Genomic DNA, 27,626 nt, shown 5'->3' with positions numbered 1-27,626 from the left:
CATAGGGCTACGACATGCGGGCAATGCCAGAAAGAGAGCTGGAGAACTCTTACTCACCACAGCGAGGTCCGCCTGGCGTGTACGCCGGCGAAACGGGCAACCACAGGGGAAGCTCGGGATGTGACCCTTCCATCCTCAAGCTGAAGCCACCCCGAGCTGTTGACAGACAGGGAGGGGGGGCTGGCAGCCTAGCCTGCGTAAGTGGAGGGCTGAGCAAGGCAACGACCCGACGGTCTACCCCCAGCACGTCACCACATTCACGTCCGCAGACAGTGGAGCCTCAAGAGTGAACTCGCAATGAGACACTTGAGGTCAGACACAAAGTCCCAGCTACTGGGCGTCCCCGTGCTAGCCATGTAAGTCCGTGACACACAGGCAAAGCACCAACCGGGAGTCAGCATCGCAGGCTGGGGACCTCTCACTCACTGGCCAAAATGTCAGACACAGCAAGGTCTGACAAGCTCAACCCGCGGCATGTGGTTGGAGCGACAAAAGGCCAGAAGCACGGGCAGTCAGCTAGGACGAGCCCGCGCATACGCTCCCCAAGGATCCCCAGCTGGAGCCTTCGGAGCCCAGGGCCCGAACCTGGAATCCCAGGAGCAGGAAGAGGAGAGGAAGCGTAGCTCATCGAGCCGCTGAGAGGAGACCCTACTGGGTGCCTGCAAGAAGCGGGCAACGCCAGACAGGGAGCCAGCGCCGCTGGCTGAGGCATCAGACACAGCGAGGACCGACTGGCGGGCAAGTCGGCGAATGCGGCAACGCGCCAGGGGAACACAGCCTGCAGCAGAGCTGGCCACTAGGCCCAACTCAAAGGATGTCAGGAGGGAGGGAGCGGCTGGAGGACAGCTGAGCCTAGGCTCCGAGTCCTCCCCACCTCAACTGAACACGGCCGTCTCTACACGCCTGCAGAGGCCCCTCAGCTTCTTAAAGCGAGGTGGCCGCAGGCCAGACAGACAGTTCCATCAGGCCACCTTAGTCGTGTGACCGGAGCAAAGCGTCATAAACATCAGCCTCCTGACCATCAACCTCCACCAGCCCAGGCCTCGCAGAGGTGGGGCCCTGGGAGGGAACGCTGCAGCCATCATCCTCATTTAGCCCAGGGCCTCGCAGAGGCGGGGCCCTGGGAGGGAACGCTGCAGCCATCATCCTCATTTAGCCTGAGAGGCACAGGATTGGGGTGGGCTCTCCATGCCCAGCCCGCCTGCAGTTGTCATGTCAAGCACCATCCATAGAGGGAGTGACAGAATGGCCACCAGCAGGGCATAAGTAACCCTCACGCCCCTGTCAGGGCATGCCGCCCTGCCCAGGGAATGCCCGAAGGGGCAACTAGGGACCGAGGGGGGGGGCTACGGGGGAGGGGCCAAAGGCAACTACTCCCGCCATGCACGGCAGCATCCAACTGCGGGCAGTGGATCATAAATGCCAGGAGGCAGAGCACACACGGCCTGCAACCAGGCAGCAGCGGTACCTTAGGCAGTAGGAGCTGAGGCTGCGTGATAGCAACAACCCAGAGGTCCACTCAGCTAGAGGGGACCTCAGGAAGGGCTAATTCCCACACCCAGCATACTCCAATCAGGAGCTGAAGGGACCCAACTCGCCAGACACCGTACCCGGGGACCAGCAGGGGGCAGCCCAGGGACAGGTGGGCAACACCGGAGGAGAGGATGGAAGCTTCTTCAACATCCGCCATCCGACAGTCAACCTCCAAGCCCAGGCCTCACAGAGGCGGAGCCATGGGAGGGACGCTGTGGGAGGGGCCAGCAGTAAATCAGCAACAGGTGTGGGAGGGAACCCAGCCCATGGCCTGCCTAACTGGAGTCACAGCAGTGGCAGCCATGTTCCCCATAGTAGCCTGCTCTCTCATTTTTGGAGGCAGGAGAAGGGGGAGGGGCAGGCCATTTAATGGCAACAAAGCAGTGCATGCAAGCAGCAGCTACTTCAGCCAGCACAGCATGCTCTAGGCTGCATCCATATTAGTTATATATTTGCCCTTTTTCACCCAGGCACAGCCACACTGCTCATGCCTACCATAAAAAGGCAAAAATGCTATACACAGACATGTTTTGGACGTGTGGACGTGCTAACGATTAGCTGGCACGAACCGTAGCATAATTCCCCACTGTTTATTCCCACAGGCCAACAGCGAATGTTTGGAACGCTGAAGCCGTGTCACCTCTGTGTTAACACACATAGCAGCCGAGCTGCACAGTGCCAAGGCGACAGCGTATGCTTGAACGCTGAAGCCGCATCCCCTCTGTGCTAACACATATAGCAGCCGAGTCGCACAGTGCCAAGGCGACAGCGTATGCTTGAACGCTGAAGCCGCATCCCCTCTGTGCTAACACATATAGCAGCCGAGTCGCACAGTGCCAAGGCGACAGTGTATGCTTGAACGCTGAAGCCGTGTCCCTGCTGTGTTCCCTCACTGTAGCCCAGCTACTCGCTAGCCGGCAGCTGCACAGCATGGTCCGACCGGCACATAAGCCTGTTTTTTTTTTTCGAGGTGATATGCCGGAGAAGGGGGACCAACCAAGGTGAAGCAAGGGCCAGCTAGGGAGAACCAAGCTAAGGGATACCAGGGGAATACCAGGGCTACCAGGTAGTGATGTGACGTTCTGTATCGAGGCTTCAAAGCTTGTGTTGAGTCATTTAGGGGGCGTTTCCGCAATGCGCGTATCGAGGCTTGCTTCATTTATGGGAGGAGCTGAAAATGATGACGTCGAAGCCTCGCTGCCCGGCTGTACCACGTGACTGGTTCATGAAGTGGTTCGAACTTTGCCGCGAGCTATGACAGCGATATAAACCCCTCAGACTTCATTCAAAATGTGGGTGTTTGATAGAGAGTTGCGGTTAGTGAGAGTTAGAGAGAGTTTGGAGGTTTATGAGAGTGAGGAGAGAAAGTCAGGAGAGAATGGAGCCAGCTAAGAAGAGGAGGATGTCCTCCCCTGTGTGGGAACATTTTGATCTTATATCTCCCAACAAGGTATGTAAATTTCTACAGAAGATGTATTTTCATAATACTGATGGTGCAATACAATTTATGTTAAGTTGTCTTTACTTTTGTACAAGGTGAAGTGTTTGCTATGTGCCAGGGAGCTGGGATATAACAACAACACCTCATCCATGCTTAGGCACTACAGAGCTTTGCATGAGAATAAGGGGAACACCGATTGTGGAGCAAGACCAGGTGAGCCATCAAATGTCATGATAATATAGCATGCAGTAATGTTACTAAATGATATAACAATATTATACAACTGTTATAAGTTACGTATGTGATATTTATATTTGTGCTTTGTTTTTGTTGTCTTTCCTCAGGAGAACAATCTCTACTTTGGCTCTCGGAGGAGGCGGACGCACTTTTTCTCCTCTCCCTTATCTTCCCTGCTTATGAGTGACTTATGTATATATATATATATATGTATATATTGTACTATTCTTAGTTAGCGTATTGTCTGTCTTGTCTTAATGTTGGTTTATGTTGGTTTATAATGGAGCACTGTAACAAAAAAATAATTTCCCCCAGGGATCAATAAAGTATTCTGATTCTGATGCTGATGTCCTTGTCTAGTCTCGTGGGTTTTTTTGTATTTTCCCTGGAACATTCTCTCACAGTCTGTTCTCTAAAACCTAAAAGAGGAATTATGGATTGCAATTGACACCCCTTTCTCAACGAGAAGTTTGGGCTTGGGTGAGCCTGAGTGCTGAAGATATCTACCTATTCGGAACCATGGTAACAGGGTTCTGGCTGATCGGAGCTGGCTTGGCCCTGACTTATCGAAGAATTAAGAAAGCGGAACCAGCTGTTCAAACCCCCACGAGGCTGCCCGCTGGGATTGGAACGATGGGAGAGGCGTGAGTTTCTCAAATGGGCTCATTGAGTCAGCACGGATAAGATCTTGGAGAGGCTACGGCTGCTGTGAATACTCAGAATAAGATCTCTGACTGCAGACTGGATACATCTCGGAGGGGCTAGTTCGAAATAACATCTCTGGGCGCAAATTGGATGACATCTCGGGGAGGCACACTGCCGTGAGTTCTCAGAAATTGGCTCCTTGAGCACAAGAAATGACAACATCACAGAACGCAAGTATGGCGAAGCTCGCGGCTCTCCAACGGGAGATTGAGAGACCAGTGTTGGACTGTAGAACTGCTTTGAAATTCATATGAGCTGTTCGCACTAAAGTAAAAAATACCATCACTTATGCGGATACCCCTTTGGCGCCAGCTGCAAGGCCGGAGCTGAACAAAACACCCTGATAACGACTGTGTTTAGTCTGTTCCTTCCCATTCCATGCATCGTGTGTTGATATCTGTGCATTCCTGTATTATCCTTCTGTGTTACATATTTCGATGTTTTTTTTCCTCGCTACCTAGCCTGACCTGTCTCCCCAATGTGATGTTTGTGTATTGTATGTACAGTCGGCAAGGTCTGTCATCTCGGTTGTGGGCAAAAGACCTCCAACTGACAAATAAAGGCTATCTCTCTCTCTCTCTCTCAAATAGATGAAAACCTGGTTAGCATGGTGATTGAGGACTCCCAGCCATTTAGCATTGTGGAGGACAAAGGATTTAAAAGATTTGTTAAATCATTAAATCCTAGCTATGTTCTCCCCACTAAAAAGGTCATAAAAGCAGTGAAAATTTAGTTTTTACAGAATAAGATGTGAACAGGCAGGACTGAGGCTCAAAGCCTCAGTGTGTAGCTGTCCACACCCCAACCACACCTCACCTCACAGTAAATGATCATTTCCATTTTAAGCATTTCCAAATAATCATTTTCCATACTGCCAGTATAAATATACACAGTATACTGCCATCACTACAATATACATGTTTTACACACTCCTTTTGTTGTTGACATTTACAGGCTGTGTGCAAAATGCCACACTCTTCAAATTCATGCCAACTAATATTTTTACGTCCAGTAGGTGTCCTACTAGAGCAAATGAAGCTTCAAGACGCTTTGAGCTGGGGTGAACCAATTGGATGAAAAGCTTCAGTGCTTCATGAAGCTTCATCTGCCCATCACTACTACCAGGGGACCTAGAAGGGAGAAATACATCGCCCACGGAGGATGCCGAAGCACGCTCCAATAGACGCACACACACAGTACTCTCAAGGTAAGCACTCTTTCGCACACACACACACAACAAGTGGAGATCAACGATCACCGGTGTCACGTTTGCACAGCTGTTTTATACGTAAGCTGTGGGGCGTAGCCGGAGTGTCTTAAAGAAATATCCACACGCCACGACCAAGGGGGGGTCGTACCCCGTACACATGGAATATGTAACGGTGTGGAGAGATCACTATACAGAGATGTGCTTCTGAATGTGGCTGATGTGTCTTCTGATTTTGTAATTAAAGTTATGCTTGTGTTAAGTGATGTAAACAACCAATCGATCTACACTCTTCAGACGTCAAAATTGATCATTCGATTTTTTATGACACAGTAGTGGTAAGTGTTCCCACCTACTACTCTTTGTAACTTAACGTGATTCTTCCATTTTCGTGTTTTGGACATGATTTTGGAGTCCATCTTCGCAGTAGCGATTGACTGCAAAAAAAACCCTACCGGAAATGTACAACTCTACATCTGGTCTTAAAACAGGAAGTTAGCATTTTCTTGTCAGGGTCTATTGCGTCAGAGAAAATCTCATGTCCTCTTCATGCAGCTGAGTACATTCAGTTTTTAAAACCGAAGCTCTGCAGGTCTGAGATCAGTGGCTTTCTGAACCACCAAATTGTGGTACTGTTAATGCTGATATATAGTGACACCAGTTAAATGGATGATACCTTTGACTTTTTGTCTTTAACTTCATCAATTAAACAGCTGAAGCTTTCACTGACAGCACATGTGATACTTTAACCTTTGTACTGTTTTCATCAGTTAATTTTAACATGTGAAAATGTTGGATGATCGGTCTGCTGTCACTGGGTGGAGCTGAGGTCTGAATCTGAGGGCAGCTCCTGCATTCACAAAGGGAACAGAACCATCACAAACTGAAATATAAAGTTTATCCCTCAAATCTGAAATAAAGCTGATCCTCCCTGTCCTCACACACTCAGGATCTGAAGTTCTACTCTTACATTTTTTTCAGTTCTACATTTCTGCTGACATATGAGCTGTTTATTTACAATGTGCAAAACCTATGTTTACCTTTGAGCTGTTGCTTTGTGCTTTTTGCATGATGATCTGCAAAGATGAGATGATGGAGCAGGTTTCAGACCCGGTTCAGTCTTCTGCTGCATAGTAGACAGCAACATGCTGAGGTATTATAACTGGTGTTTGAGTTGCTGCTTGAGAATTGGACAACAAATATTAACGCTTTCAATTATTTTTCTCAAAGGATGTAAGCTGTAAGCAGTACCGGACATCTAACTTTGTGAACAATACCTCATTAAGATTAATTCAGACTGTTTTTTTAACTGAAACTAATTCAGTAAAATAAATACACAGAGTCAGTACTAAAAGTTAATCAGTGGAAAAATTAAACAAATTTTAACTTAAGCTGCCAAATGGCCATAGTTTGTTTCAGTACATGAATAGCTTTTGCTATTTATGTACTGAAACACACACATTCAGTGTGTGAATGTGTGTGAATGGGTGGATGACTGGATGTGTAAAGCGCTTTGGGGTCCTTAGGGACTAGCAAAGCGCTATACAAATACAGGCCATTTACCATTTAATCGATAGTGAATGATTAATGAGGTGCTACTGCAGTGCAACCTTTTTTAAACTTTGGTGTCACTGTCTTTACAGATGTGGCAAGAGACAGAAAACGTGCTGCTGTTTGCACATATTTAATAATCAGCTCTGCACAGGAGCTGTAGAGTCCAGCCTGTTGCTCTTACAGTATAATACTCATAATAAACGTACAGTAATGGTAGTTAGTGACTGAGCAGCCTGGTGCTTTTCTCAGGATAATTTAATTACCTGCACAGATGAGCTAAACGAACTTTACAAAATTAGTTATTTTTTATTTTAGTCTGACGCCAGTACTGCAGCCAGACACAAGGGGGCAGTAGAGACATTTTGGCTTCATTTCTGGGGAGTTATCTGACTCATGTGAAAAGAGACTTTTTGATATATTTAAGATGACAATAAACTAAGCAGCTATAACTTCTCCAGACAGTTACATTGAACTCTGTGCTTGAATAATGAATTGTACAATACATGATGCATTTCTAAGTTCATTTACAATTTCGTGTTTTTAAATTATTTTATTTATTCAAACATTCAAACAACACTAAAGTAATTTATTATTTAACAAGTTAATTTAAAATAAAAAAAAAACGCTTTAAATGAAATTTTTAAATGAAAATTTTAAACCTTATTATTACTATTGATAAATACTTCAAATCACAAAAAATTAAATTCTCAATATAAACCGCATTTGAAAAACTATTTTCGAATTCTAAATTAAAAAACAGATTTTCAAAATCATTTTTAAAACACAATTTAAATGGATAAAAAAAAAAGATTTATTTCTGACATTTAAAATGGCGATTTGTGCCTCTCATTTGAAAATCCATTTCCCTTTCCTGTAAACTCGCGGATTAGCTTTCAGATTAGCCTGCCTGGATTTTTCTACACAGCTGTGCACTGCCAAAAAGCGTGTGTGCCGTTCAGCCGCGGTCTTTACACTCTTGCCCAACACGGATATATGAAGAATGAAGGAGCTCTCCAGGGAAACGTAGTGCGCCTGTGGACTCAGCTTGACCACCTGTTGAAGGTAGTTTGATACCATGGCTAATTCTAGCATCACCGCATGTAGCCCCGCTGTTCTAAGAAAATATTACCCAGCTGAACTAGCTAGCAACGTTTTTTGTAAGCTAATGTGCTCTTCACGAATAAAGCTTCAAGCAGCTCAGACTATTAGAACCAGCTTTAAGCCCACTTACACTTACACAATGTGAGATAAGTGCCTGCAACCTACAGCCTAACTCGTGTCTAAAATGCTGTCTAGAAACACATCCTTCCACATGTCACCACATTACTTTATGATACTTAGAGTTAAAAGAACGATGACAGGGCGAATAACACAATAGCTGTCAATTCTCTCATTCCTTATATTATCTCCAGCCTTAGCAGAGGGCAGTGACACTATTATTTTAACCGGCAAAAGTTGATTCTATTCATCTTATGTACCTTTTTTGGATGAGTGACAAAATGTTTCTCCCACTAAAAAAGATAAGACTTGATGAACAGAATCAACTTTTTAAGATTTCCTTAGCTGGATGATTGAGCATACTACATCAAGACACTATTGATTTAAGTTCATAAGTGTGTGCAAACATTTCTTGCCTCTTGATTTAAATTTCTGAATCTAAAAAGTGAATGCATTTAAAGCAGGAACTGCACACCTAGCCATCAAAAGGTTGGTGAACTTAGGGTACTCATCCTACTGTAGGGTCCTGTTAAAAAAAAATCACACAAGCATCACATCACCTCTGGTTATATTTTGTAAATTACAATCATAAACTATACATTCCAGTCATCCACTAATCAGTATTTTTTTGAGTAAATGGATGTCACTGATAAATCAGTAAACATCCATCACTACATTCTCACTATTAAAAAGTACAATTATTTTCTAAATAGATTCATTATTGTCAGTCAGCTACACACAAACAAGCTATCTAAACCTTGCTGGGTTTGATGGCTTGATAGAATTAATCAAAAAACAAAAATTGGAAGAAAAAAAAATCTTCCAATTTTGCAAAATATACATTGAGAAAATTTCTGCTTTTGTCTGTGTCAACAAAATTAAAATAATTGTGAACGTACACTGACCATCAAAGAACAACATAAAAGCTTCTTCTGACATGAGAATTGTAGAACAGTGAAATCTACTCTGTCCTGATGAAGCTCTATAGACTAGCTCTACCATACACATGACTAAAGTGAAACTCTACTGACAAATTTAAAGAAAATTTCCAACTCTGATTCTGTCACTAGAAAAGTTCAAACCTCTTACACTTTTAATGCTAGGAATGATGATGGATTCTGAGTATTGGATGTGCATAACCTGTAGAACACTGGAAGGAACACTTCCAGAAATCAATGTCTATGAAAAGTTTATATCTAGATCTATCTACAAATTCAGGTTAAAGCTCTAACATTTAAAGAAGAAGCCAGATGTGAATAGGTCTGGAAACACTGCCATTTGCCCTGGGCCAAAGCTCATTTAAAACGATTGGAAAACTGTTCTGTGGTCATTACATTGCTCTGCTTTTGAAAAGAACCAACAATAAGGCACAAAGTCCGAGACCGGTTTGTTCGGAGGTTTATTAATTTATGTACAAGTGTGCCTGTCCCCGAGTTGGAGACTGTCTGTGATATAAAACAAGAGAAAATGTATATGGTGCAAAAGAAAAAATAAAAAAAATTCAAAGCCCTCCCGCCCTTCTACAGTACTACATTTACCAAGCTATGTACAGCAGGTTCACATTTACTGACATCAGACATCCTTTTTTGTTGCAGGTCAACACTTGCTGACCACCATCTCTTGTCCCATCTTTAAGCTAACATGCTTGTAAAACCTTAGGGATATCATTCCGGCAGGCAGGAGACAGGAAATATTTACATCACCACGAACCAGTGAGTGTCTGTGTGTTCAATGAGTTCCAAACGGAGTGCATGCTTTCACTACATCTGTCAACACTCCCCATAAAGTAAATTAGCCTTATATACATAGTAGCAAAGCTTAGGCAGTGAAACATCGTCCAAAAACAACAACAACACAAAAGAAACACCATTATCAGTGTGACACTGATGAATGTATGTGTGTTTAACAGTGTGGAAATCAAACTCACAGTCTTTGATTGAGCAGAACACACAGCAGTGTGAGTTTACAAGTGCCCCCCTTTTAGTCAGTGTAATGTTGAAGGATTTGCAATGTGCCATGAAGACATCTCTGAGCAACACAAGCACACACACACACAGAAAGAAGTGCAAGTTCTCCATTAACAATACAACTATTACAAAGTATGGATGATGATGCTCTTAGTGACGCCTTAATTAGAAACATTTTAATAAACATATAGGCTGTATAATATGTATTTTATTTGGGTCTGTCACCAGTATGGCCTTTCTTGATAAACTGGTCTAATTTGTCATATTTTCAATTTTAACTTTCACCAGTGAGTGAGAGTCTGGACTGCAGGCAGGTACTCTTAAAAAATGTCACCTGACTGTATGTTGTTCCTAAACTTGTTTACATCATTAATGGTGCCGTCACAGAATGAGCGAGCTTCCCATGCCATGCACACTAATTTCACTTTGTTATAGCCAACCATGTTACTATCTAATCTAACTGTAAGGCATCCTGTTGTTCTTTAAGCGTTACACCTTTCCTGTCTTTTCTGCCCCGCCTACTCTTTATATTAACAATGTTCACATATTTCACCACATATTAAAAAAAAAAAATCTTATATGTGAAATCGAATATGTAAATTTAACAGGTTATATTTATATTTGACTCAGCATCTAATCTACTTTCAGTTAGCTGGTCAGCTTTCTGTTCATAAACTTCTCTAAACTGGCAGAAAAAGACATCCTTTTGGAAGTTGTCCAGACCACACATGTCTGTATTCAGTCATGGTTGTTTTAATGCAAAAAGAAAAGCTGAAACAAACAGAATAAACAAGGAACTTACCAAACCAACACAAACTTACCATCGGATTACCCATAGCAAAAAAAGTCACAGATATAAAATATGGACATTCATATTAAAACACGCTTCAAGTGTGATTCATCATGATCTGTGTGTGAAAAGGTCTTTAGCTTTTCAAACACTTAACACAATTAACAAAATCTTCTGCTAGCCATGAGTCGGTGTTTCTGACAGTTGGGACAATTGTATTTGTACTTCTTCAAACATCAATGAGAGAGGAGCTACATTGTTGCCAGGCTGGTGTGTGTTAAAATTATTGTTACTACAACAGAGGCATCATGACTGATGACCAATTATGTTGTGGGAAAATGGAGTGTGAGCAGAGCCACAGACTCTACGAAAATACTTTAAATACGTCAACATAAATAAACACAGGGAAGCTAGTATTTCCTTTAACATTTACAAATAAATACTTGGTTTTGACCTTGGACCTTTTTAACTTCAAATGGCGGGAACACATTTTGAGAGGAAAAATAAAGACAGGTGTTTGCTTGAAAAGATGTCAAAGCGGAAAACACAAGTTGCACAACCAAGTACACTGAACATGCTCAATAGTATAAAAGTTTATGTTGTGGTACTTACAGTATACTCAAACTAGGCATGTGTTTTAGTACATGTGAATGCTATGCATGTATCCTCCTCAGCACACCTTCTGACGGTATAAACAGGTTTTGTTTTTTAAATAAATATATACACAATTTCAAAAAAAGAGATTGGAGGAAGACTGATGCAAGGGTGTATGTGATGGGTTTATGTGCCGGTCTTCTGTTCCCATTCCTGCAAACAAACACAAAGACTTGGTTTGCATACTTGTACACAGATTGCAAGTATTTGCATTTGCTGGGATTCTCTCATTTGTTTACTACCTCAATGCATTTTTCATTGCTAGTCAGTACCAAATCAAATGAGCAACTACATCACACTTGTGTACGTGTTTGTGGAGTACCTAAACTCACTCGCTTGTAGTTCACTGAAGCATGCAGTGAAATACAAACTTTATTAACCATCTTTATTAGCCTCACTGGTTATCTAGTTTGTGGAACTCCTCTGTGGACCTTCACACACACACACACACACACACACACACACACACACACACACACACAGCTGTTCTCTGCACTGCAGGAATCCTGAACCATAACGCTGCTGACCCGATCATTCTTATGCAAGTTGTTATGAGATAACTCACACTGTTTCCACTGCTACCACACAGGTTCAAGACAAATGTAATTAAAATTACATATATTACATATGACTAAAAGAATGGGGATACTAACGTTACATTCATATTTAAATATGTCGATATTTTAGGAGTGACAAAACCATCTTAAGCCAAGGAATGCATCTTTTAGATGTATCAGAGCCTTTCAGAAGGTTCCAAGAAGTTGATTGCTTAAAATACTCAGCCTACTGTTTTATAGGAGCCACATCACACAAAACAGGGAAGTCAAAGAGAATAAAACCAGATTTCAAAAACAAAAGACCCTGTCCACACCAAACAATGGATCAAACAATGTGCTTCCAAAAAGGTCGCAGCATAGTTTGAAGTTTTGCAAAAGACAGAGCTAGTCAGAGATGTAAAGTTAAAGGCACTTCATATTCTCAGAGAAAGACTGGTGCCAGTCGCGTTGTGTAGCGTGACCTCTGACCTTAGCCTTCCTGAGGACATGTCCCCGGACTGCTGAGGGCTTCTGGCTGCCCTGCTGCCGGTAGAGCAGTGAGGCGCTGTTGACCGGCAGCGAGCAGGACTCGGTGTCACTGGTGTCACAGCTGGAGAATGGAGAAGACTCGTGTGTCCGTCGCAGCATTGCTGGTGACTATACAAGACAAAAATATGAAGGAAACATGAGTACACTAACGTGGCAGCACAAACTTATAAAGTAACTTCATACTCACCTGGAGGCCAGAGGAGCCAGCTTTCGGCTCGATGGTGAGGCCCAGAGTGACACCTCCGCTAAGGGCTTTCTTCAGGCTCTCTTTCACCTCAGTTAGCTCCAGCTCCAGGTTCACCCGCTCCTCCTCCTTCAGTTTGCACTCTTCTTCCAACTTCTTCAGGCGCTCTGATAGTGAAATATGTGAGCGTTTGCCTAATGTGAGAGAGAGAGTGTAGAAATATTACTTTATTAAACTCGTCTTTTAATGACAAGCACGTTTCTATCTCTCTCTCTTACCAGCCGCTGCCTCCACAGCAGCACGAAGGTCTCTCCTCTCCTTCTTCAGCTGGGTCAGGTGGTTTCTGATTTCCTGCTTCTTCTTCATCAGCTCTTCCTCCTTTGCTTGCAGTCGCTTGGCATCAGCCTCCACACGGTTCTTCCCATACTTACACTGGTCCCCATCTACACAAGAAAAGTCGGGTTTCAAAAGGTTAGAAGCTAGAGAATGGGGTCATTTGCTAGCAGAGAGAGAGAGAGGGGGGGGGGTGAACTGCTTAGAAACCCATTGACCTCAGTGCCTTACGCAGGAATTAATTGCCAGGCCTATGTTTCAGTGAAAAATACACTCATTGTGAATAATTATGAAGAATCAGTCATATAAACCGCTGCTAATAGTTTCAAATTTAGCACTCTTATCTGTGGTACTCTAAACCCAACATGAAACATTTGGTGTTTCCATTCTGACATTTGGAGAAATTGCAAGCTACACTAAGTGGTTACAACCCTCCTCGTTCACACATTAGGCAAAAAATATTTTTCTGAACCACAAGGATTAACTCGACCACATTTCGCTCTCTTCCAATGAGCTAGGGTCTGTTTCTACTATCGCGCCTCTTACCCTGGAGTTGGCAGGAGGCTCAAGTCTGGCCCACATGCGTCACATGGACTGTCTCGAGGGTAGGATAGGTTTAAAGGCTTTCAGTTATTTACTCCCCTCTACTTAAACCAACTGTAATTTAGATATCCTGCATTTTCCACATTGCTGTGGAACAGAATTTTGCTTGAAAGCAATCAGCGGTGAGAAGCCAGACACACTGTCTGCTATTCCTTACAGAGCAAGACCTGACTGGGAAAGGTGGGTGATATTTCAATTCAAGATGACTTCCTGTTGGTATTTTGTTGGTATCAACTTACTGGAGTTGTTGCGCTTCAGAGACGCAGTCCCATTTGTGGCAATGACTCCATTCTTCTTTGGCTGGTTCTTTGGCTCTGCCTTCTGTTTTGATGCCACCCCATTGGTTGTTGCTCCCTTCTTTCCCTTTAGCTAAACAAACAGGAAAGACACAATTCAAATGACCCTTCAAATAGATGTTAGCAATGCATATAAGCTATACACATACAAAACTGTACCAACATGCTCTTCCATAAAAATAAAAAAAAACATTTCAAAGAAAAATGTGTCACTGTTGTTTATTCCACAGGTTTTCTACTTGGAATGCACTCAATATCACAAAAATTACAAACACTTTTATTATTTCATTAATTTTCCTACACTGGACTACTGTAATTCAGTTATCACTTTGTTCTAAAAGTTTCACAAAAAGTCTAAGATGATCCAGAATAATGCAGCCAGATCACTAGCTGGGACTGGAGAGTGAAGAGAGACTATATTTCTCCCATATTAGCTTCTTTTCATTCCTTCATTTTAAATTCAGAATTGAATTTAAATCCTTCTCTTGCATTATCAGACATATCTAAACGACTGCACCTTATTATCCTAACAGATCACAGGAGACAGTTTCCTTTTCGTCTTCAGGAGACAGGCATCATCTCTACTTTTGTTGTTTGGTGTTCATAATGACACAGGAAGAAAATCAGCAAACAAACTCTAGTTCACACTAGTTTCATGTTGGCCTATTAAATACATAAACATAAGAGATCACTAAGTAAACAAACAGTGAAGGAGAATTAAAAACACTAAAAGTTAAGAGGAGGTTAAAACAAACCCTGAACTGTTAGACAGTTAATATGCAGAAATGCAAAAAGAAACATGAAGGTTATGCAGCAGAGTGTTAGTCACCTGAGCGGAGTCTTTAGTTTTAGAATCAGCAGAGAGGAACTTAGAGGAGATTTTAGAAACAGGGGTTTTGTAGTGACAAGCAGAAGAAGATGCAGCAGTAGAAGAAGAAGGCTTGGGAGGACAGCTGGTGACTAGCTTGGGTGAGGGCATGTTCTCATAGAGCTCAGTGTTTTCATAGTGCAATTCCTCTTTCCGCTGGCGCCCCCCAGTGCTGGGAGTGGAGTACTGCATCTCTGGGTCCTTAGGTTAGACCAGGTGAGCATGCAATAAGCAGAAGACAGGATTTAAGAATAAGGAGATGCCATAAAGGGAGGGGGGGGGGGGGTTAAGGAGAAGAGAAAGGAAGAAGATGATAGCAGCATTACTGCAGTATGGGAAATTAAAGAGCAATTGCTTTGACTTAACAAATTTAGTTTAGCTTCCCAAAATGGAGAGTACTGCTCCACGACTGAAAACATATTTAATGTTTCCTCTTTTTAATTGTTGATGAGCTTTTATCCAAGTCCTATAACGTTAAATCACAGGTTACTCTTTACTCCTTTATTATAGCATCTTTTATGAATAAACAATGTTATATTCTCTGTCTGCTTTTCTTTATTAGTTTTATATCATTATTATCATGCAACAGTGTAGTTTTGCTCTTCTTTGGGTGTAGACTGACTCAGCCCTCAGGTTCATATGTAAATCTGTCAGGAGGTCAATGAGTGCAGAAGGTAAAAGCTGTGGTATGCAAGGGGCCCGAGCGCCATTATTGCAAATAGCAAAGTACATACCATTACTTTAACTGGTCTAATTTGATTTTAGGAAAGAAAAAGATTTTTATCATGCAGGCTCACTGGAACTTCTGAAAGTGTCATAACAAAACTGACACATTTTCCAATATTATGTTAATGATATGCAAAAAATGAAAAGCAAAGAAAGAATCAGCCAAGAGTTTGTAAGCAAACTAGAGGGTGTTGAAGTGAATTATCTCACACTTTTTTCATTGCAGTACATATGCAACATCAGTAAGCAGTTGTGTCCTTACCATTCCATTTATGGGCACATCATCATAGTGTAGTGCCATACCAGTGGGGCAGGCATAGCCACTGACTGGGTTGTCCAAATATGGGTTAGGAGACACGGCACGCTTACTGGTGAAACTAAACATAAAACATCACGATTGAGGCTTAAAAATACAGTGCCCTTCATATATCTTCATTACCTGGGATTTTTGTATCTCTTAGTCTACAAAATAGTTAAAAATGGATCATTAACGGTTGTAACGATCGTATAAAAACAGGAAAATGAAAAAAGCCGGACATACTACGTTTCAACATATAAGTCATTGTGAGCTAATGAAATAAGAAATAAAACACATTAAGCACTAATTCTTTAACAATTCTTCCAGGTATTAACCAGAGAGAAAAAGATTCATGTGAAATGATGTGGATGCATCTCTCACCAGAAGGACTGTTTGGCAAGCTGGATGACGTTAGCAGTGGTCTCAACATCAATGTAGTCATAGTGCAAGGTGGCTGGGTCTGTGGTAGATCCAGTCTCAGCTAGCAAAACCCCCAACCAGCGACCCATCTCCTCAGAGGAGGAGGCCTGAAGGCAAAAGTCAGAGTTACAGAATATGCAATCCCGCCAGTGTCTGTGAAGAGTTAAATGTTAAAAAAGAGAGAAGGTTTATGATTTAGTGAAGGAGGACAGTAGAAACAGGGTGAGATGGAGGCATAGGATCCCCTAAAAAGACCAGCCAAAACAAGAAGAGGATCCTTATAAACTTTAAATTCCTTATTATTATTATCTGTTTAAATGAAGATAATAATAATTGGATTGTTTAAGGATAGCGTGCAGACTATGTGAGGAAATAGAATCAAAACAAACTGGATGGCAAATGGAGGAAGTTTGTGAAGACCAACAACATTAAACACAAAAATCACTGTGGGTGGAGGAGATATTGAGCACTCGAGAGGAAGATAAAAAATAAGGAGCAATCTTTTCTTGCACCAGCTTAAGTGTGATTTAGTGGTGTTTGAGGCATTTCTAATTCCCTCAACAAAGTTTTTTTTCTATGAAAATCTCTCAAGTACGTAATCAAACTCACCTCCAGTACGGCCACTTCTTGGCTGTTACGAAGGAGGCGGAAGGCAAAGGGGTGTTTGTGATCGAGGCCGGGGCTGACCTCACAGCCTCGGAGGGGCAGTGAGGCTATGTGGCTCTTCAGGTCATCCCGGTCCTTGTGAAGGAGCAGCTGGTTGTCCTTGAGGCGGCACCAGCGCTCCCTCCAGCGGTTATTAGAGAGAACATTCAGGTAGCCTGTCAGAGCAAACACAATCAGGAGGATACCATCTGAAAGAAGCCGTTACAGTGGCAATATTTTTACAGGCCTGTCTAGTTGGGAGACATTTTAGTCGTACCTATTTGAGCCTAAATGAAGGAAATAATAAGACATAAAAGGCATTTCTATTTGTTTGTCCATCACTGGTCCTTATTGCACACAATGGGGTTAGCATGGACCCTTGAGTACATGGGTACTTCAGCATCTAGCTAGTGCTACTAGTTACTCAACAAATATCAGCAAACACACAAACTGTTTCTGTGTAGTTTGTCACACATTGTGTTTGCTAGCTAAAGGTACAACTGCTATATTTCCCAGGGAGAGAAAAAGTGAGAGATGACTTCACTTTGAGATGAAGAAAGACGTAAGAAAGAACACAAGACGGTGGGGTTACACTATCCTACTAATCTAAAAATGCCAAGAAACACAACAAAAACAGGATGTCCAGAAACATGCACTTCTAAATGAATTTTTTTTAAAAAACTTTTAGAATATTTATGTTTTATAATACATCTGAAAGCATAAGGAAATCAAAGCAAGCTGTCTGAACTGTTTACTTTCAGGACCCTAACATAGCAATCTTAAGAAAAAACTTCCTAGAAGTGAGTTGCACCACTCAGCAGCCATTCTGAAACGCCTCTGGCATTACTTTGAAACATTTTCTTAATTAACCAAAATTCCAAAGATTCATTGGGACATAAATGCATTTATAGACCGGTCAATCAATCAAGATCCATATAAAAGCCATACTTCTACCATGTCAGGATTATTGCGTCTCTCTCACTTACCACATGTAGGTACGTCTTCTTCAGCTGATGATGTCTGTTCATCAGTGGAGGGCTTCTTCTTTCCAAGTCCAATGATCTTAGTGATTTTCTTACTTGCTCCCTTCCCCACAGTGCCAGTCTTCTGCTCCGACTTTGTATTTTTCTTTCCTTTTCCTGAGAGAACATTTTGAAATTAATTCCTTTTTTTACACTGAAGAGTAAATTAGTAAAAAGAACTCTAACAATCCTTGCTGAAGGACTCCTGCAAGCTATGAGGCAATCTATGATCTTGATCTCAGCACAGGAAAATACCAAGAGAGATGTTGATTCAGTTATGTTTGGATGCTTTTGTAATAATGTAAAAAAAGAAGAGAAACCTTAGATTCTACTATAAACAACGCCGAGTTCCGAACGGGTTTAATCAGACCCTTGTGTTCAAAAAAGCAATGTTGGAGAATTAAACTCATTTCAAAATCCCAACATTCCCTCTGGTCTGAGTGTTCTGATTTGAGCTGCCCTAGTTTCTATTCAAATAGCAAAAGAGAGTTGAATGACTGTGCACATTCTGCTGGAAAGAGGGCTAACGGTGAAAAAAAAAGGTCATGAGAGGCTATGTCTGAGTCGCTCTGTCTGTGTAAGGAAAATAGCTTCTGCTTGACTCTCTTGCTTTGCTGATACTCTGATCTGTGATGTATCTGAATGAGTGTAAAAGAGAGTGAGAAAATATAAGACAGACAAAAGAAAGATGTGTGTTTTAATGTGTTTGTATCTCTACACTAGAAAGGAAAAAAAAACTTGACTTTTAACCTCTCTCTACTGTCAGACATCGAGGCAAAACAGACAGTGGAGAACATGCGGGGGAGGGAAATATAAAGCATTCCCCTTCACTTATGTCATAGCCAACGTCTGGACTGACTCTAAACACACATGTGTACACAGAGATCTGTATAATCACTGAGGCTAGTTTGCACTTGCACTTGCACACACACACACCCATTAATACTTAACAGGAATCAGCACCTGGCTGCTGAAAACAATGAATAGCAGTCCAAAGTGATACGATATAATGACAGCAACTCCCTGTGTTAACTTCCTCTTTGCAGTCAAAAATTCCTGATTTGGCATTTTTCCCACATTGCATTTTCCTCCCCGAATGCAAGATGACAATTACCATGGCCACTGTCTTAAATAAACAGTAAGCTGTCTGCAGTCAATTTAAGATGCAGGGTCTTTCTTGCAATAACAAAAGAATACAAAGACAATGCAGGGCTGAGGTGGAGCGTAGACACACAGTTGTAAAAGTAATTAAAAAAAAACTCTGATCAGGCTAATTTAATTCCAGTAAATCAGCTTTTTTTGTTACCAGCCACGGAAAGAATGTGGCTGATTAAGATTATGAGAGTTCTTGGACTGAATAAGAGAAGGAGCAAAGGATGAGAACTACTAACTATTTTTTGGCAATTATTACAGCTGATGATGTTGCTGTGACGATACTGCATGATTAATATATGTGAATTCTGCCCCAATCAGTCAGAGAAAAAACACATCCAAAACTTCCTTAAGTCTTTAAACATGGTTTGCAATAAATTTTGGTGTGACAGAAGTCACATTAATAGTCGCCAATGTTCCCTCTAAGCTGCGCACGTGCGCAATTGTGCCCTGCTGGCACAGTCTCTGCGCACAGAAAATTTGCGTTGCGCACAAAAAAAAAATCAAACCTGAATTGAAATTAAAATTAATACTTTAACAATTCTGTTTTGAAGTGTTAGTCAGTAAGTGACTGGCTGCTCCTGTATGGGATTAGAACGATCCCACCTTATACCATAGTCCAGCCAATAATGTGATTCACATTCGTATATGCAGCCAATCAACGTCGTTGACAGGCTATGACAGCGTCCTTATGTGCCGGCGCTTTAACTAGCAAAGCGGCGTGGAGTGAAGCCACGTTAATGACAACGTGTACAACCATTGGAGATGTGAGCAGGACAGACGGAACAATTGACGGAAAAAGTATGGACTTTATACCAGTTTTTAAATTGTGTTGATAGGCCACGTAAAACCAGAGTTATGATAAAAACATCTGCAATGTTTGGTTTCCTTGCTGAATACTATCGTTGTTTATATTTACTGCGGGAAGAAACGGTAAAAACGGCATTTTATAAGGAAAAAGGCTCGAAAGCGCTCACCGTATGTGAGCAAAAACAAACCCCCACCCCCCTCTCTCTTTCCTATTCGTCCAAAAAAGTACCATGTCGACCAATCAAAAAAATGGTATGGCAACGTGGCATCTAGTTGTTAAGAAACGGGGGGAAATTTTAGGAGTGAGGGCGGTGCTTTGAGATGTGAGAGATTTGAGACGTTTAGCTCAAATCTTGTGTAGTTAGTGTGTAGTGTAGTCAATATATTTGTTGTGTGCGTCAGAACAGTGAGGCGACTGCTGAATGTTACAGATGTTACAGGAGTGATACATCTGCTGTTGTCAGGCCTGCAGGTATCAGGCTTGTGATGTTCTCCTTTATCTCATAGTGGACAGAAATTATTTTTTGGAGTGGCACAAATAATTTGTGTGGCATCAAATTTGATGCAAAACAGCTGATTGTTCTGTAAATAGTTTGAAATGTTTATTTAAAAATGCATTGGCTGCATTTAAAAAAAAAAATAGCTGCAAAAAACTTTGTTTGCCAAACGGAGTTACTTTTTTGAGGAGTAACTATATAATTATTTGCCCAACATTGGTCATTATATCCTGTATTTTGCAGACAGAGAGTTACAGGAATCTCTCTCCCAGACCACAGACTCATAATACAAGTCAGAGCTTTATAAAAAAAAAAAAGAAAAAGAAAGTTGTGTTTTCGAAATTGGAGTTAAAGTCATTTTTACTTCCAATAGTGTTAACATACTACACAGGCCAATGGCTAGATTTTTTTTTTACATTTTCATTGTAAATGGGCTGAAGCAGTTTAAAAGTAGTCTAACATAAATGTAAATGCTGTAATTTGATTATTTTAATAAACCATGTAACTTGGATGCATTAGATGCTGGCGTGACCACAGTGCACACGTCTGATGTCACTCACAGTGGTCCAGGGGACCGCTCAGGGAGTTTGTGTGTTCGCTCAGACACATGAAAAATTAGAGGGAACATTGATAGTCGCTGAATTATTTTCTCACAATGTTGGTTCTAAAACTATGTTATGCACTTTACTACTGTTGGATTGGAAGTGGATTCATTTTTCTTCCCTCTTTCTGGGTTAGTATAGTGGACAGCGTGAAAGACAATCTACCATGACACCATCGTGGTGTTTTGAAACCAGAATGAGGCGTTGATCTGACCCTGACGCCACATGCTAATTTTTACTAGCAATTTTTCAATCATAGGTCATTAACCAATGACCGTATAATAAATAATGCCCCTTTATGGCTCTTACAATGACCAGATTGATCAAATAAATGCTGTTTTCAATCTGACCCAAATTGAGTGACTGAGTCCATAAACTCACCAGGAAAGGAGATCACAGGACCAGGTTGAAATAATAAAAGCAACTTATTTATAAGCAGGGCTGAGGACCTATATTCTAAATTTGAGTAAATGTAGTGCAGCAAAGGAAAAGCTGTGCTAAAACAGTCAGACAGAGAGAGAGAGAAATCTTTTTTTTATTATTAATGGAATGGTAATGTTTACTATATAGCAAATTATCACAGAGTCAGTAACAGCATGTAGGTCTTTGGGATCCAATTCAATGGGATCCAATTAATTCTAACCACCACAAAGCGTACTTCATTGTTCAAAGATGCACTCTTTTTTCAGTACACATCTTGGATATCACCCCAGATCTCATAATTTCATGGAAGCAACACAGAAAAATGTCTTGCACAACCAAATCTTTTCAAATCTCAAAACCCAATTGGTTGTTAGACTTTAAATCAACTGCTGGTGGGAAATCTGTTCCAGATACAATTCTGGAAAAATTAACCAATCTAAACAGAGCAAAAAAATAAGAGTGTTAAATTTTAGTTGACAATCCAAATAACTGAGCTGACAAGTAAAATGAGTTTTCTCTCCCAGAAGAATTTTGCCAGCTGAGAAAACACACGGTAAATAATCTGAGAATATTTCAACGGTATCTCTTTGTTTTGGCTTTTAGTTGAGTGAGGAAAGACCATGCCCATGTAAAAGCATGTTAAATAAATCCAAATGCTCATTCTTCAGCCTTCAATAAAGGCTGACCTTTCCACAGCTTGCGGAGATTCCTCTCTGAATTATGAGGGAGATTACGTGAGAAAGACAGCCATTCAGCCTGAGAACAATTCTTTACGGTTCCAAGAAACACCAGTTTTAATAACTCCTGTCCCTCACTGAATTTTATTATTGATGTTGTACTGTGCCACGGGGGCTATGATTAAAGGTACTATGTGAATGCAATGTGATCGGAATGGCACTATGAAAACAAGCTTTTAGCTCAATCACACAGTCTTCATTAGATTGTTCATCTGTCTTGGATCTGCTGACATGCAAGCTCAAAGCTGATTTTATTTAATCTATGGCATCCAGATGAAAAGATACTTTCTGTTTGGCACCATAAAGGGCAACTACTGGTCTTCATTCACCTTGACCAGATGGGATGGAGAGATCCAGAATTGCAGTTGTTGTAGTTGTTGTTACTCATAACACAGAGTCCTTGTTCTGTTAATCTAAAATTAACTAGAAATCCTTATGTTCTCTTTATCAGACATGAATTTTCTCATGAAAGATCGTTCAGACCTTTTTGTTTTAAGCACAAACTAAAATGGATGAAAATGATTCATTTCTGGTAGCAACTGTCGCTGTGACTCTCACCTTGGTCCTTGCAGTCGCTGTGACCGTTCTCATGGGTTGCTTCCCCATCTGAGCTTGGCCTGTCACACGATGCCTTCTGGAGGCAGGACAACCACAGAGAAAAAAAGAAGAAGAAAGAAAAGAATGGGAGTACAGGAAGGTACATAGTGAACAAAACTGTACTTTCCTGAGGACAGACAAGTCAAGAAGGCATTAACGCACAAACACAGCTAATTACACTGCAGTAACATCTGCAACATGTTACAGATGAATAATTAGGCTGGGCTTACATTTGCCATGCCAAGTTGGAAGAGGTTTGTCAGGCACACATATATGTGCCGAGTGCAGTTTGTCTACAGTGATTTTACCTGCTTTTTTACCTGCTTTTCCCCATGAAAGCCAAATTTCCTGTCTGTGCCATATAGAAGTAAATGTTTTTAGACACCGCCTTAAAACATACTGTGATTTTGTTTTATTGCACTAAGAAAATACAAGGTTATGTCTACAAGAATACATTCATCTAAGGAGTTTTAGAACCAAATAATCTATTATTGACGTTTGAAAATTTATTGGCTAAGGCCAATAGCCTTATGTTATCTTTCTCCTTCCTGTGTTCATTGGAAAGGCAGTAGTGTGTCAACAGAAAAAAAAGAAAATTGCTCATAAGAAGCAAGTGTCTGCTTCAAAAAACAGCAACAAATCCTGGTTTAACAGATTAAGTACGTGTAACCTTTTAGTGACACTGGAAGCACATTTTATTAAACTAAACTGGTGTTAATTACAGTGGGAAGACAGATATTTGATTCAAAACACTGCTGTTCCATGAAGTTATCTATTGCACAAACAATAGTAAGCCAAGGCTAATAAATTAATGTACCATCTGAATGACATCACACACAATATATATGTATATATATATATATATATATTTAAATATATAGTGTGTTCCTGACAGAAAATACACTTCCCAGACCTGCTAAGACTTTGGGAAGCGCAAATCTTCTACCAACCTGAAACCTGATCCAAACCCTACAAAAGCAACGCTTAATAACAAAATACAACATTTGCTGTTAAAATGAGTATCATCTATCTGTGTGAGTGTGTTCTGTTTACCTTTTCCAGTTCAGGTTTATGCACTGGAGATCCAGATCCAACTCCATCCAAATCTATGCTCCCATTAACACACACCTCTCTCATCACCTAGGAACACCACAAGGAAATACGGCATTAGCTAACGTGGCTGCCATTCACATTAAACAAGTCCACAGTCACACATTTGATTGCCGCTGTGGGAGATCAGATGCCGCCATCTCTAACGGCTCCTGACTGCTGATCATACCATGTGGGTGGATTCCTAATTTAAAAATCCTAAAATATTTCCTCGCTGAATTGCCACATGATTAAGAAGCTCATTCCTTCAGTCTAGAAGGTTTGACTGGGGTAATGCAGGCCACATGTATGGTGAACTCTCTCACATCTCATCATGCTACTGAATCACAGCCAAGGGAGCAACAAGCAGTGCATGAACTGCAGGAGGGAGAGCATGCATGCATGTGGTGTGTGGCAGTAGTTGGTGGTGGGGGTTGGCAGGTCTGTAACACACATGAGACACAAACACTTTGCCTGCATTCATGGAATCCATACACAATAAGGTCCAGTAGGGGTGAATGAGATCTGCAGAGCTGTGAATAGGGCGCCAGCGTGCTTTACCATGACCTCATTGGATGTCTGACCTGGCAACCCACCATGGGATCTGGCAATCCCAGACATGTGGCAGTGACAGAGAGTGCAGATGAACAGTGGGTATAGCAAAATGAGATTTCAGTTGAACCGCTGTGTGCGCAAGTTGGCTAATGCACTCCCTGACACACATGCAGACACACACACACACACACAAACTCCCACTCGTCTGAACCATCTCTGGCTGCGCAGGGCTCCTCAACTCATTGGTTTTGGCTTGGAAGGAGCATAACTGGGTTTCGTGGGGGAAATGACAGGCTGTGGCTCCATGGGTTTGGCTCTGAGAGCAGCTAAGAGGCCAGAGAATGGGATAGACAGCAACATCATGTCTATCTTTCTTTCGGAGAGCTTTTGCTGCCATGCCAGTGTACTACGTAGGTCTGATAATGCACTACAAATCAAAAAGAGGAGGAGGTGGTGAGACTGGAGGCTATAACTATGGGTGCTGAAACACAACTTGCAATAAAAAAGAAAATAGTGTTGACTGATGACTTGTTGCTCATTGCTTGTTCACCTCCTTGCAGTGCACATTTTGCAATTTTATGGTATAAAAACAGCTTGATTTCTTTACAGATGAAGCAACTTGAAGCATTTAATAGACGTGAAACCCATTCTTTACAATGTCTGCAAACCTACAAATGGCTGTCCCTCCATGACCCTGGTTCTCTTCCTGTTAAAAGGGATTTGAAAAAAGTTTTCTGTCTGTCTGTTTGTTTGTTTGTTTGTCTGGCAAAAGATAAAAGAAAAAAAATGATAAAATCAACCAACACACACCTTTTGTTTTCTGAGTGATTGCTTTTGGCAGCACTTATCCAATTAATGCAAAAAAACAAAAACAAAACTAAAAATAAACTAATCTGTCTGTCTCAGGGTTTGCTTGGTTTTTTGTTTTTTTTTACAATTCATTGAGGCCTATTTTAAAGGCTCATGCTGGAATAGTTGCATTGCAGCTCAAGCTATAAATGTATTGTAAATGCTTATCTTGAAAGTGATGAAGGCATTGCCATGCACAGGACAACCATACACTGTCAAGGAGTTTGCACAAGGGGTTGGACTGTAATGGAAACTTGAGCAGATAAGCTGTGACTAACAGTACACATTCCACTTACTTCCCCCAAAATTTATGCAGGCAAAGAAAAGAAAAGAGAAGTTAGTCAGTCAGCGAGACAAAGAAATGAGGTCAGACTATATCAGCAGGCAAAGATGAAGACAAAGAAGGAGTTGGGGCGTGGGGAATCCATACAATTAAAAAACACTGAAAAGGAAAATGAAGCGATGACACAATATGGACATGTGTGCTCCATAAACACATCGTTAGCCTACAGGGTCTGGGAGACTCATTATTGTAAACTATGGGCTTTGGAAAGCCTCAGGTACTCTCCCAGCTTTCCCTTCACCCTGCTTTCTTTCATTTCTTTCCTCTCCTTCTTTTGTGGAGCAAAGCAGGGCTGCTCCTTCTGTTGAATCTGATGACTTCTATTTCACTGTTGGCCAGTGGGGGAAAAATATCCAAATAAATTTGAACTTCTTTGATTCAGATCGATAATATTCAAGAATGACTGTTACTGAAGCTCAATGTCTCTCTGGGTAAAAGATGAGCTTGTGAGAGGTGGACAAAAAACCACAAAGCTCAAGAGACAAAAATAAATTTAAGGGGGAACATCGAATACTTAAAATACCCAAAAACAGTCTCAATTACTATTTTTTCCTTCTTCTTTTAATAACCTGTCCTGTTCAGCAGTTTTAGTAAGTTGAATTGTAGTCTGCATGTTCAGTTGTGGCAACCACAAAGAGACAAAGAGGGAGGGGGGCAGCAGACACACTGGGACATACCCACTTTGTGTGACTTGATGCCACTCTTACACACCCCACAGCTGAAGGGAACACAGACCAGCCAAGGAACGTAACCCTGCATGTGCCACTTGGCAATTTCAGCCAACTGGATGTAACAAAGCCAACTGTAGTGGCATGACGAACTACATGTGCATCAATTAAGTAAACAAAAAAACACCAGAGCAATTGCTAGAGTTACAAAATACCTGCCACGGCACTATCAGTTCAATTTGTTTCCACAATCCAGACACCTGACTAAATATGTGTCCAGACCCAGTTTCTCCAAGCAACAATTTGTGCACTCATTACCATCATTCGGATGGTTGAGGGATTTGTATATTTTCATGGGTCTGGTTGAAACCGCCTGCAGATACTTCAGCCCCCCGATGAGGTTACCTGCACCAGCCAATCAATAAACAACATCTAATTACCATGCGGAGCAAGTAATTGAATCAAGAAGAAAAAATCCAAACTGTTTGGGTCTTTGTTTCCTGACTGCAATAAACATGCTACAGCTGAAACTTCCAGAGAAAGACCAAAAGGAAACACTGCATATAGTAAGACTGGTGTTTCCATCAGTACATGGGGAAAATATGCTTGAGGGATTGTTTTCTTAACAAGGAGGAAAACAAGAAGACAAATCACACATTCAAGTCTAAAAGTCCACTGGAACTGCTGGAGGCCACAAATGTTTATAAAAAATACCATCACACAAATGCGCTAGGAGGCATCTTAAAATAGCACACGATAGGTTGTTGAGAAACCATAAATTTCAGGAGATACATATGAGATCTGAAGGGAGCAGAGATGAGAGGGAAGAATGGGGGGTGGGGGTTTCCTTTTAAAACAAAAAGACCAGATGACACCCACCATCAATGTAACTGAAACAGACAGAGCACAGAGGTGCTCTCCAACAACAAATGGTTGCAGGGATAGAAAAGCAGTACCGGAGCTTATTTGATGTCAGCGGGGCGGGTTTGTTTTGTGGACTTGTTGAGCTGCCAGAAGGAAAGATCAGAGAGTGAAAGAGAAGACAGGGGAAGGAAGGGGGGGGGGAGTCTGTGAGAGAGAAGCAGAAGAAAGGACTCAGAGGACTGCAAACCAAACATCTCCACATGAGAGAGAAACCAGCAGAACCACCTGTTCACAACAAACCAGTCATACAATACGAGGAAAAGGCCCATCCTGAGGAAGAAAGCCAAGACAGTTACACCCTTTATTCTTTAAAAGTAACTTGAACCCACTCTCTAAAACATGTGAAAGCAACTTAAAGGCTGATCCCAAGATATTTTAGATGTTCCGCAATCAAGTAAAGCTAGTAAAGCTCCAAGAAAAGCTAGTATGCTGCACTGGTGTTCTTGTCAGCTTCAAAGTTGGGCCACACAGAATGCTCTTTATCTACTGATTAACTCTTTACCCCTTAAAAGCCTACCAGGCATAACCTTTGAAGTTCTCTTCTCAACTGAGTCGTTTGAGTAGAAAAAAAAAGACTGGGTGTGCACCTTTGAA

At 41.5% G+C, this 27,626-nt stretch overlaps 1 protein-coding gene across 3 annotated transcripts in view; it reads right to left on the bottom strand.

Annotated features, from left to right (window-relative positions):
* Positions 1–9,277: 9,277 nt before the first annotated feature.
* Positions 9,278–27,626, bottom strand: part of afap1 (actin filament associated protein 1) — a 92,484-nt gene continuing 74,135 nt past the window's right edge. For 2 of the 3 annotated variants that reach the window (XM_084924642.1, XM_084924641.1), the window contains exons 7-18: positions 23,658–23,744; positions 22,566–22,641; positions 17,751–17,903; positions 16,729–16,940; positions 16,081–16,226; positions 15,664–15,778; positions 14,637–14,876; positions 13,751–13,880; positions 12,854–13,018; positions 12,579–12,769; positions 12,332–12,499; positions 9,278–11,459 (exon numbers count right to left, since the gene is read on the bottom strand). In XM_084924642.1, coding sequence (XP_084780768.1) covers positions 11,433–11,459; positions 12,332–12,499; positions 12,579–12,769; positions 12,854–13,018; positions 13,751–13,880; positions 14,637–14,876; positions 15,664–15,778; positions 16,081–16,226; positions 16,729–16,940; positions 17,751–17,903; positions 22,566–22,641; positions 23,658–23,744 — 1,710 coding nt within the window. In that variant the 3' untranslated portion in view covers positions 9,278–11,432. The remainder of the gene's footprint in view (positions 11,460–12,331; positions 12,500–12,578; positions 12,770–12,853; positions 13,019–13,750; positions 13,881–14,636; positions 14,877–15,663; positions 15,779–16,080; positions 16,227–16,728; positions 16,941–17,750; positions 17,904–22,565; positions 22,642–23,657; positions 23,745–27,626) is intronic. The other variant, XM_084924643.1, reaches the window with a different exon arrangement.

This window comes from Perissodus microlepis, chromosome 3 (genome assembly GCF_051167445.1).
Source record: "Perissodus microlepis isolate ML-2025 ecotype Zambia chromosome 3, ASM5116744v1, whole genome shotgun sequence".
Classification (NCBI taxonomy): Eukaryota; Metazoa; Chordata; class Actinopteri; order Cichliformes; family Cichlidae; genus Perissodus; species Perissodus microlepis.
The sequence above is the reverse complement of the archived record's forward strand: the minus strand, read 5'-3'. Positions and strand labels throughout refer to the sequence as shown.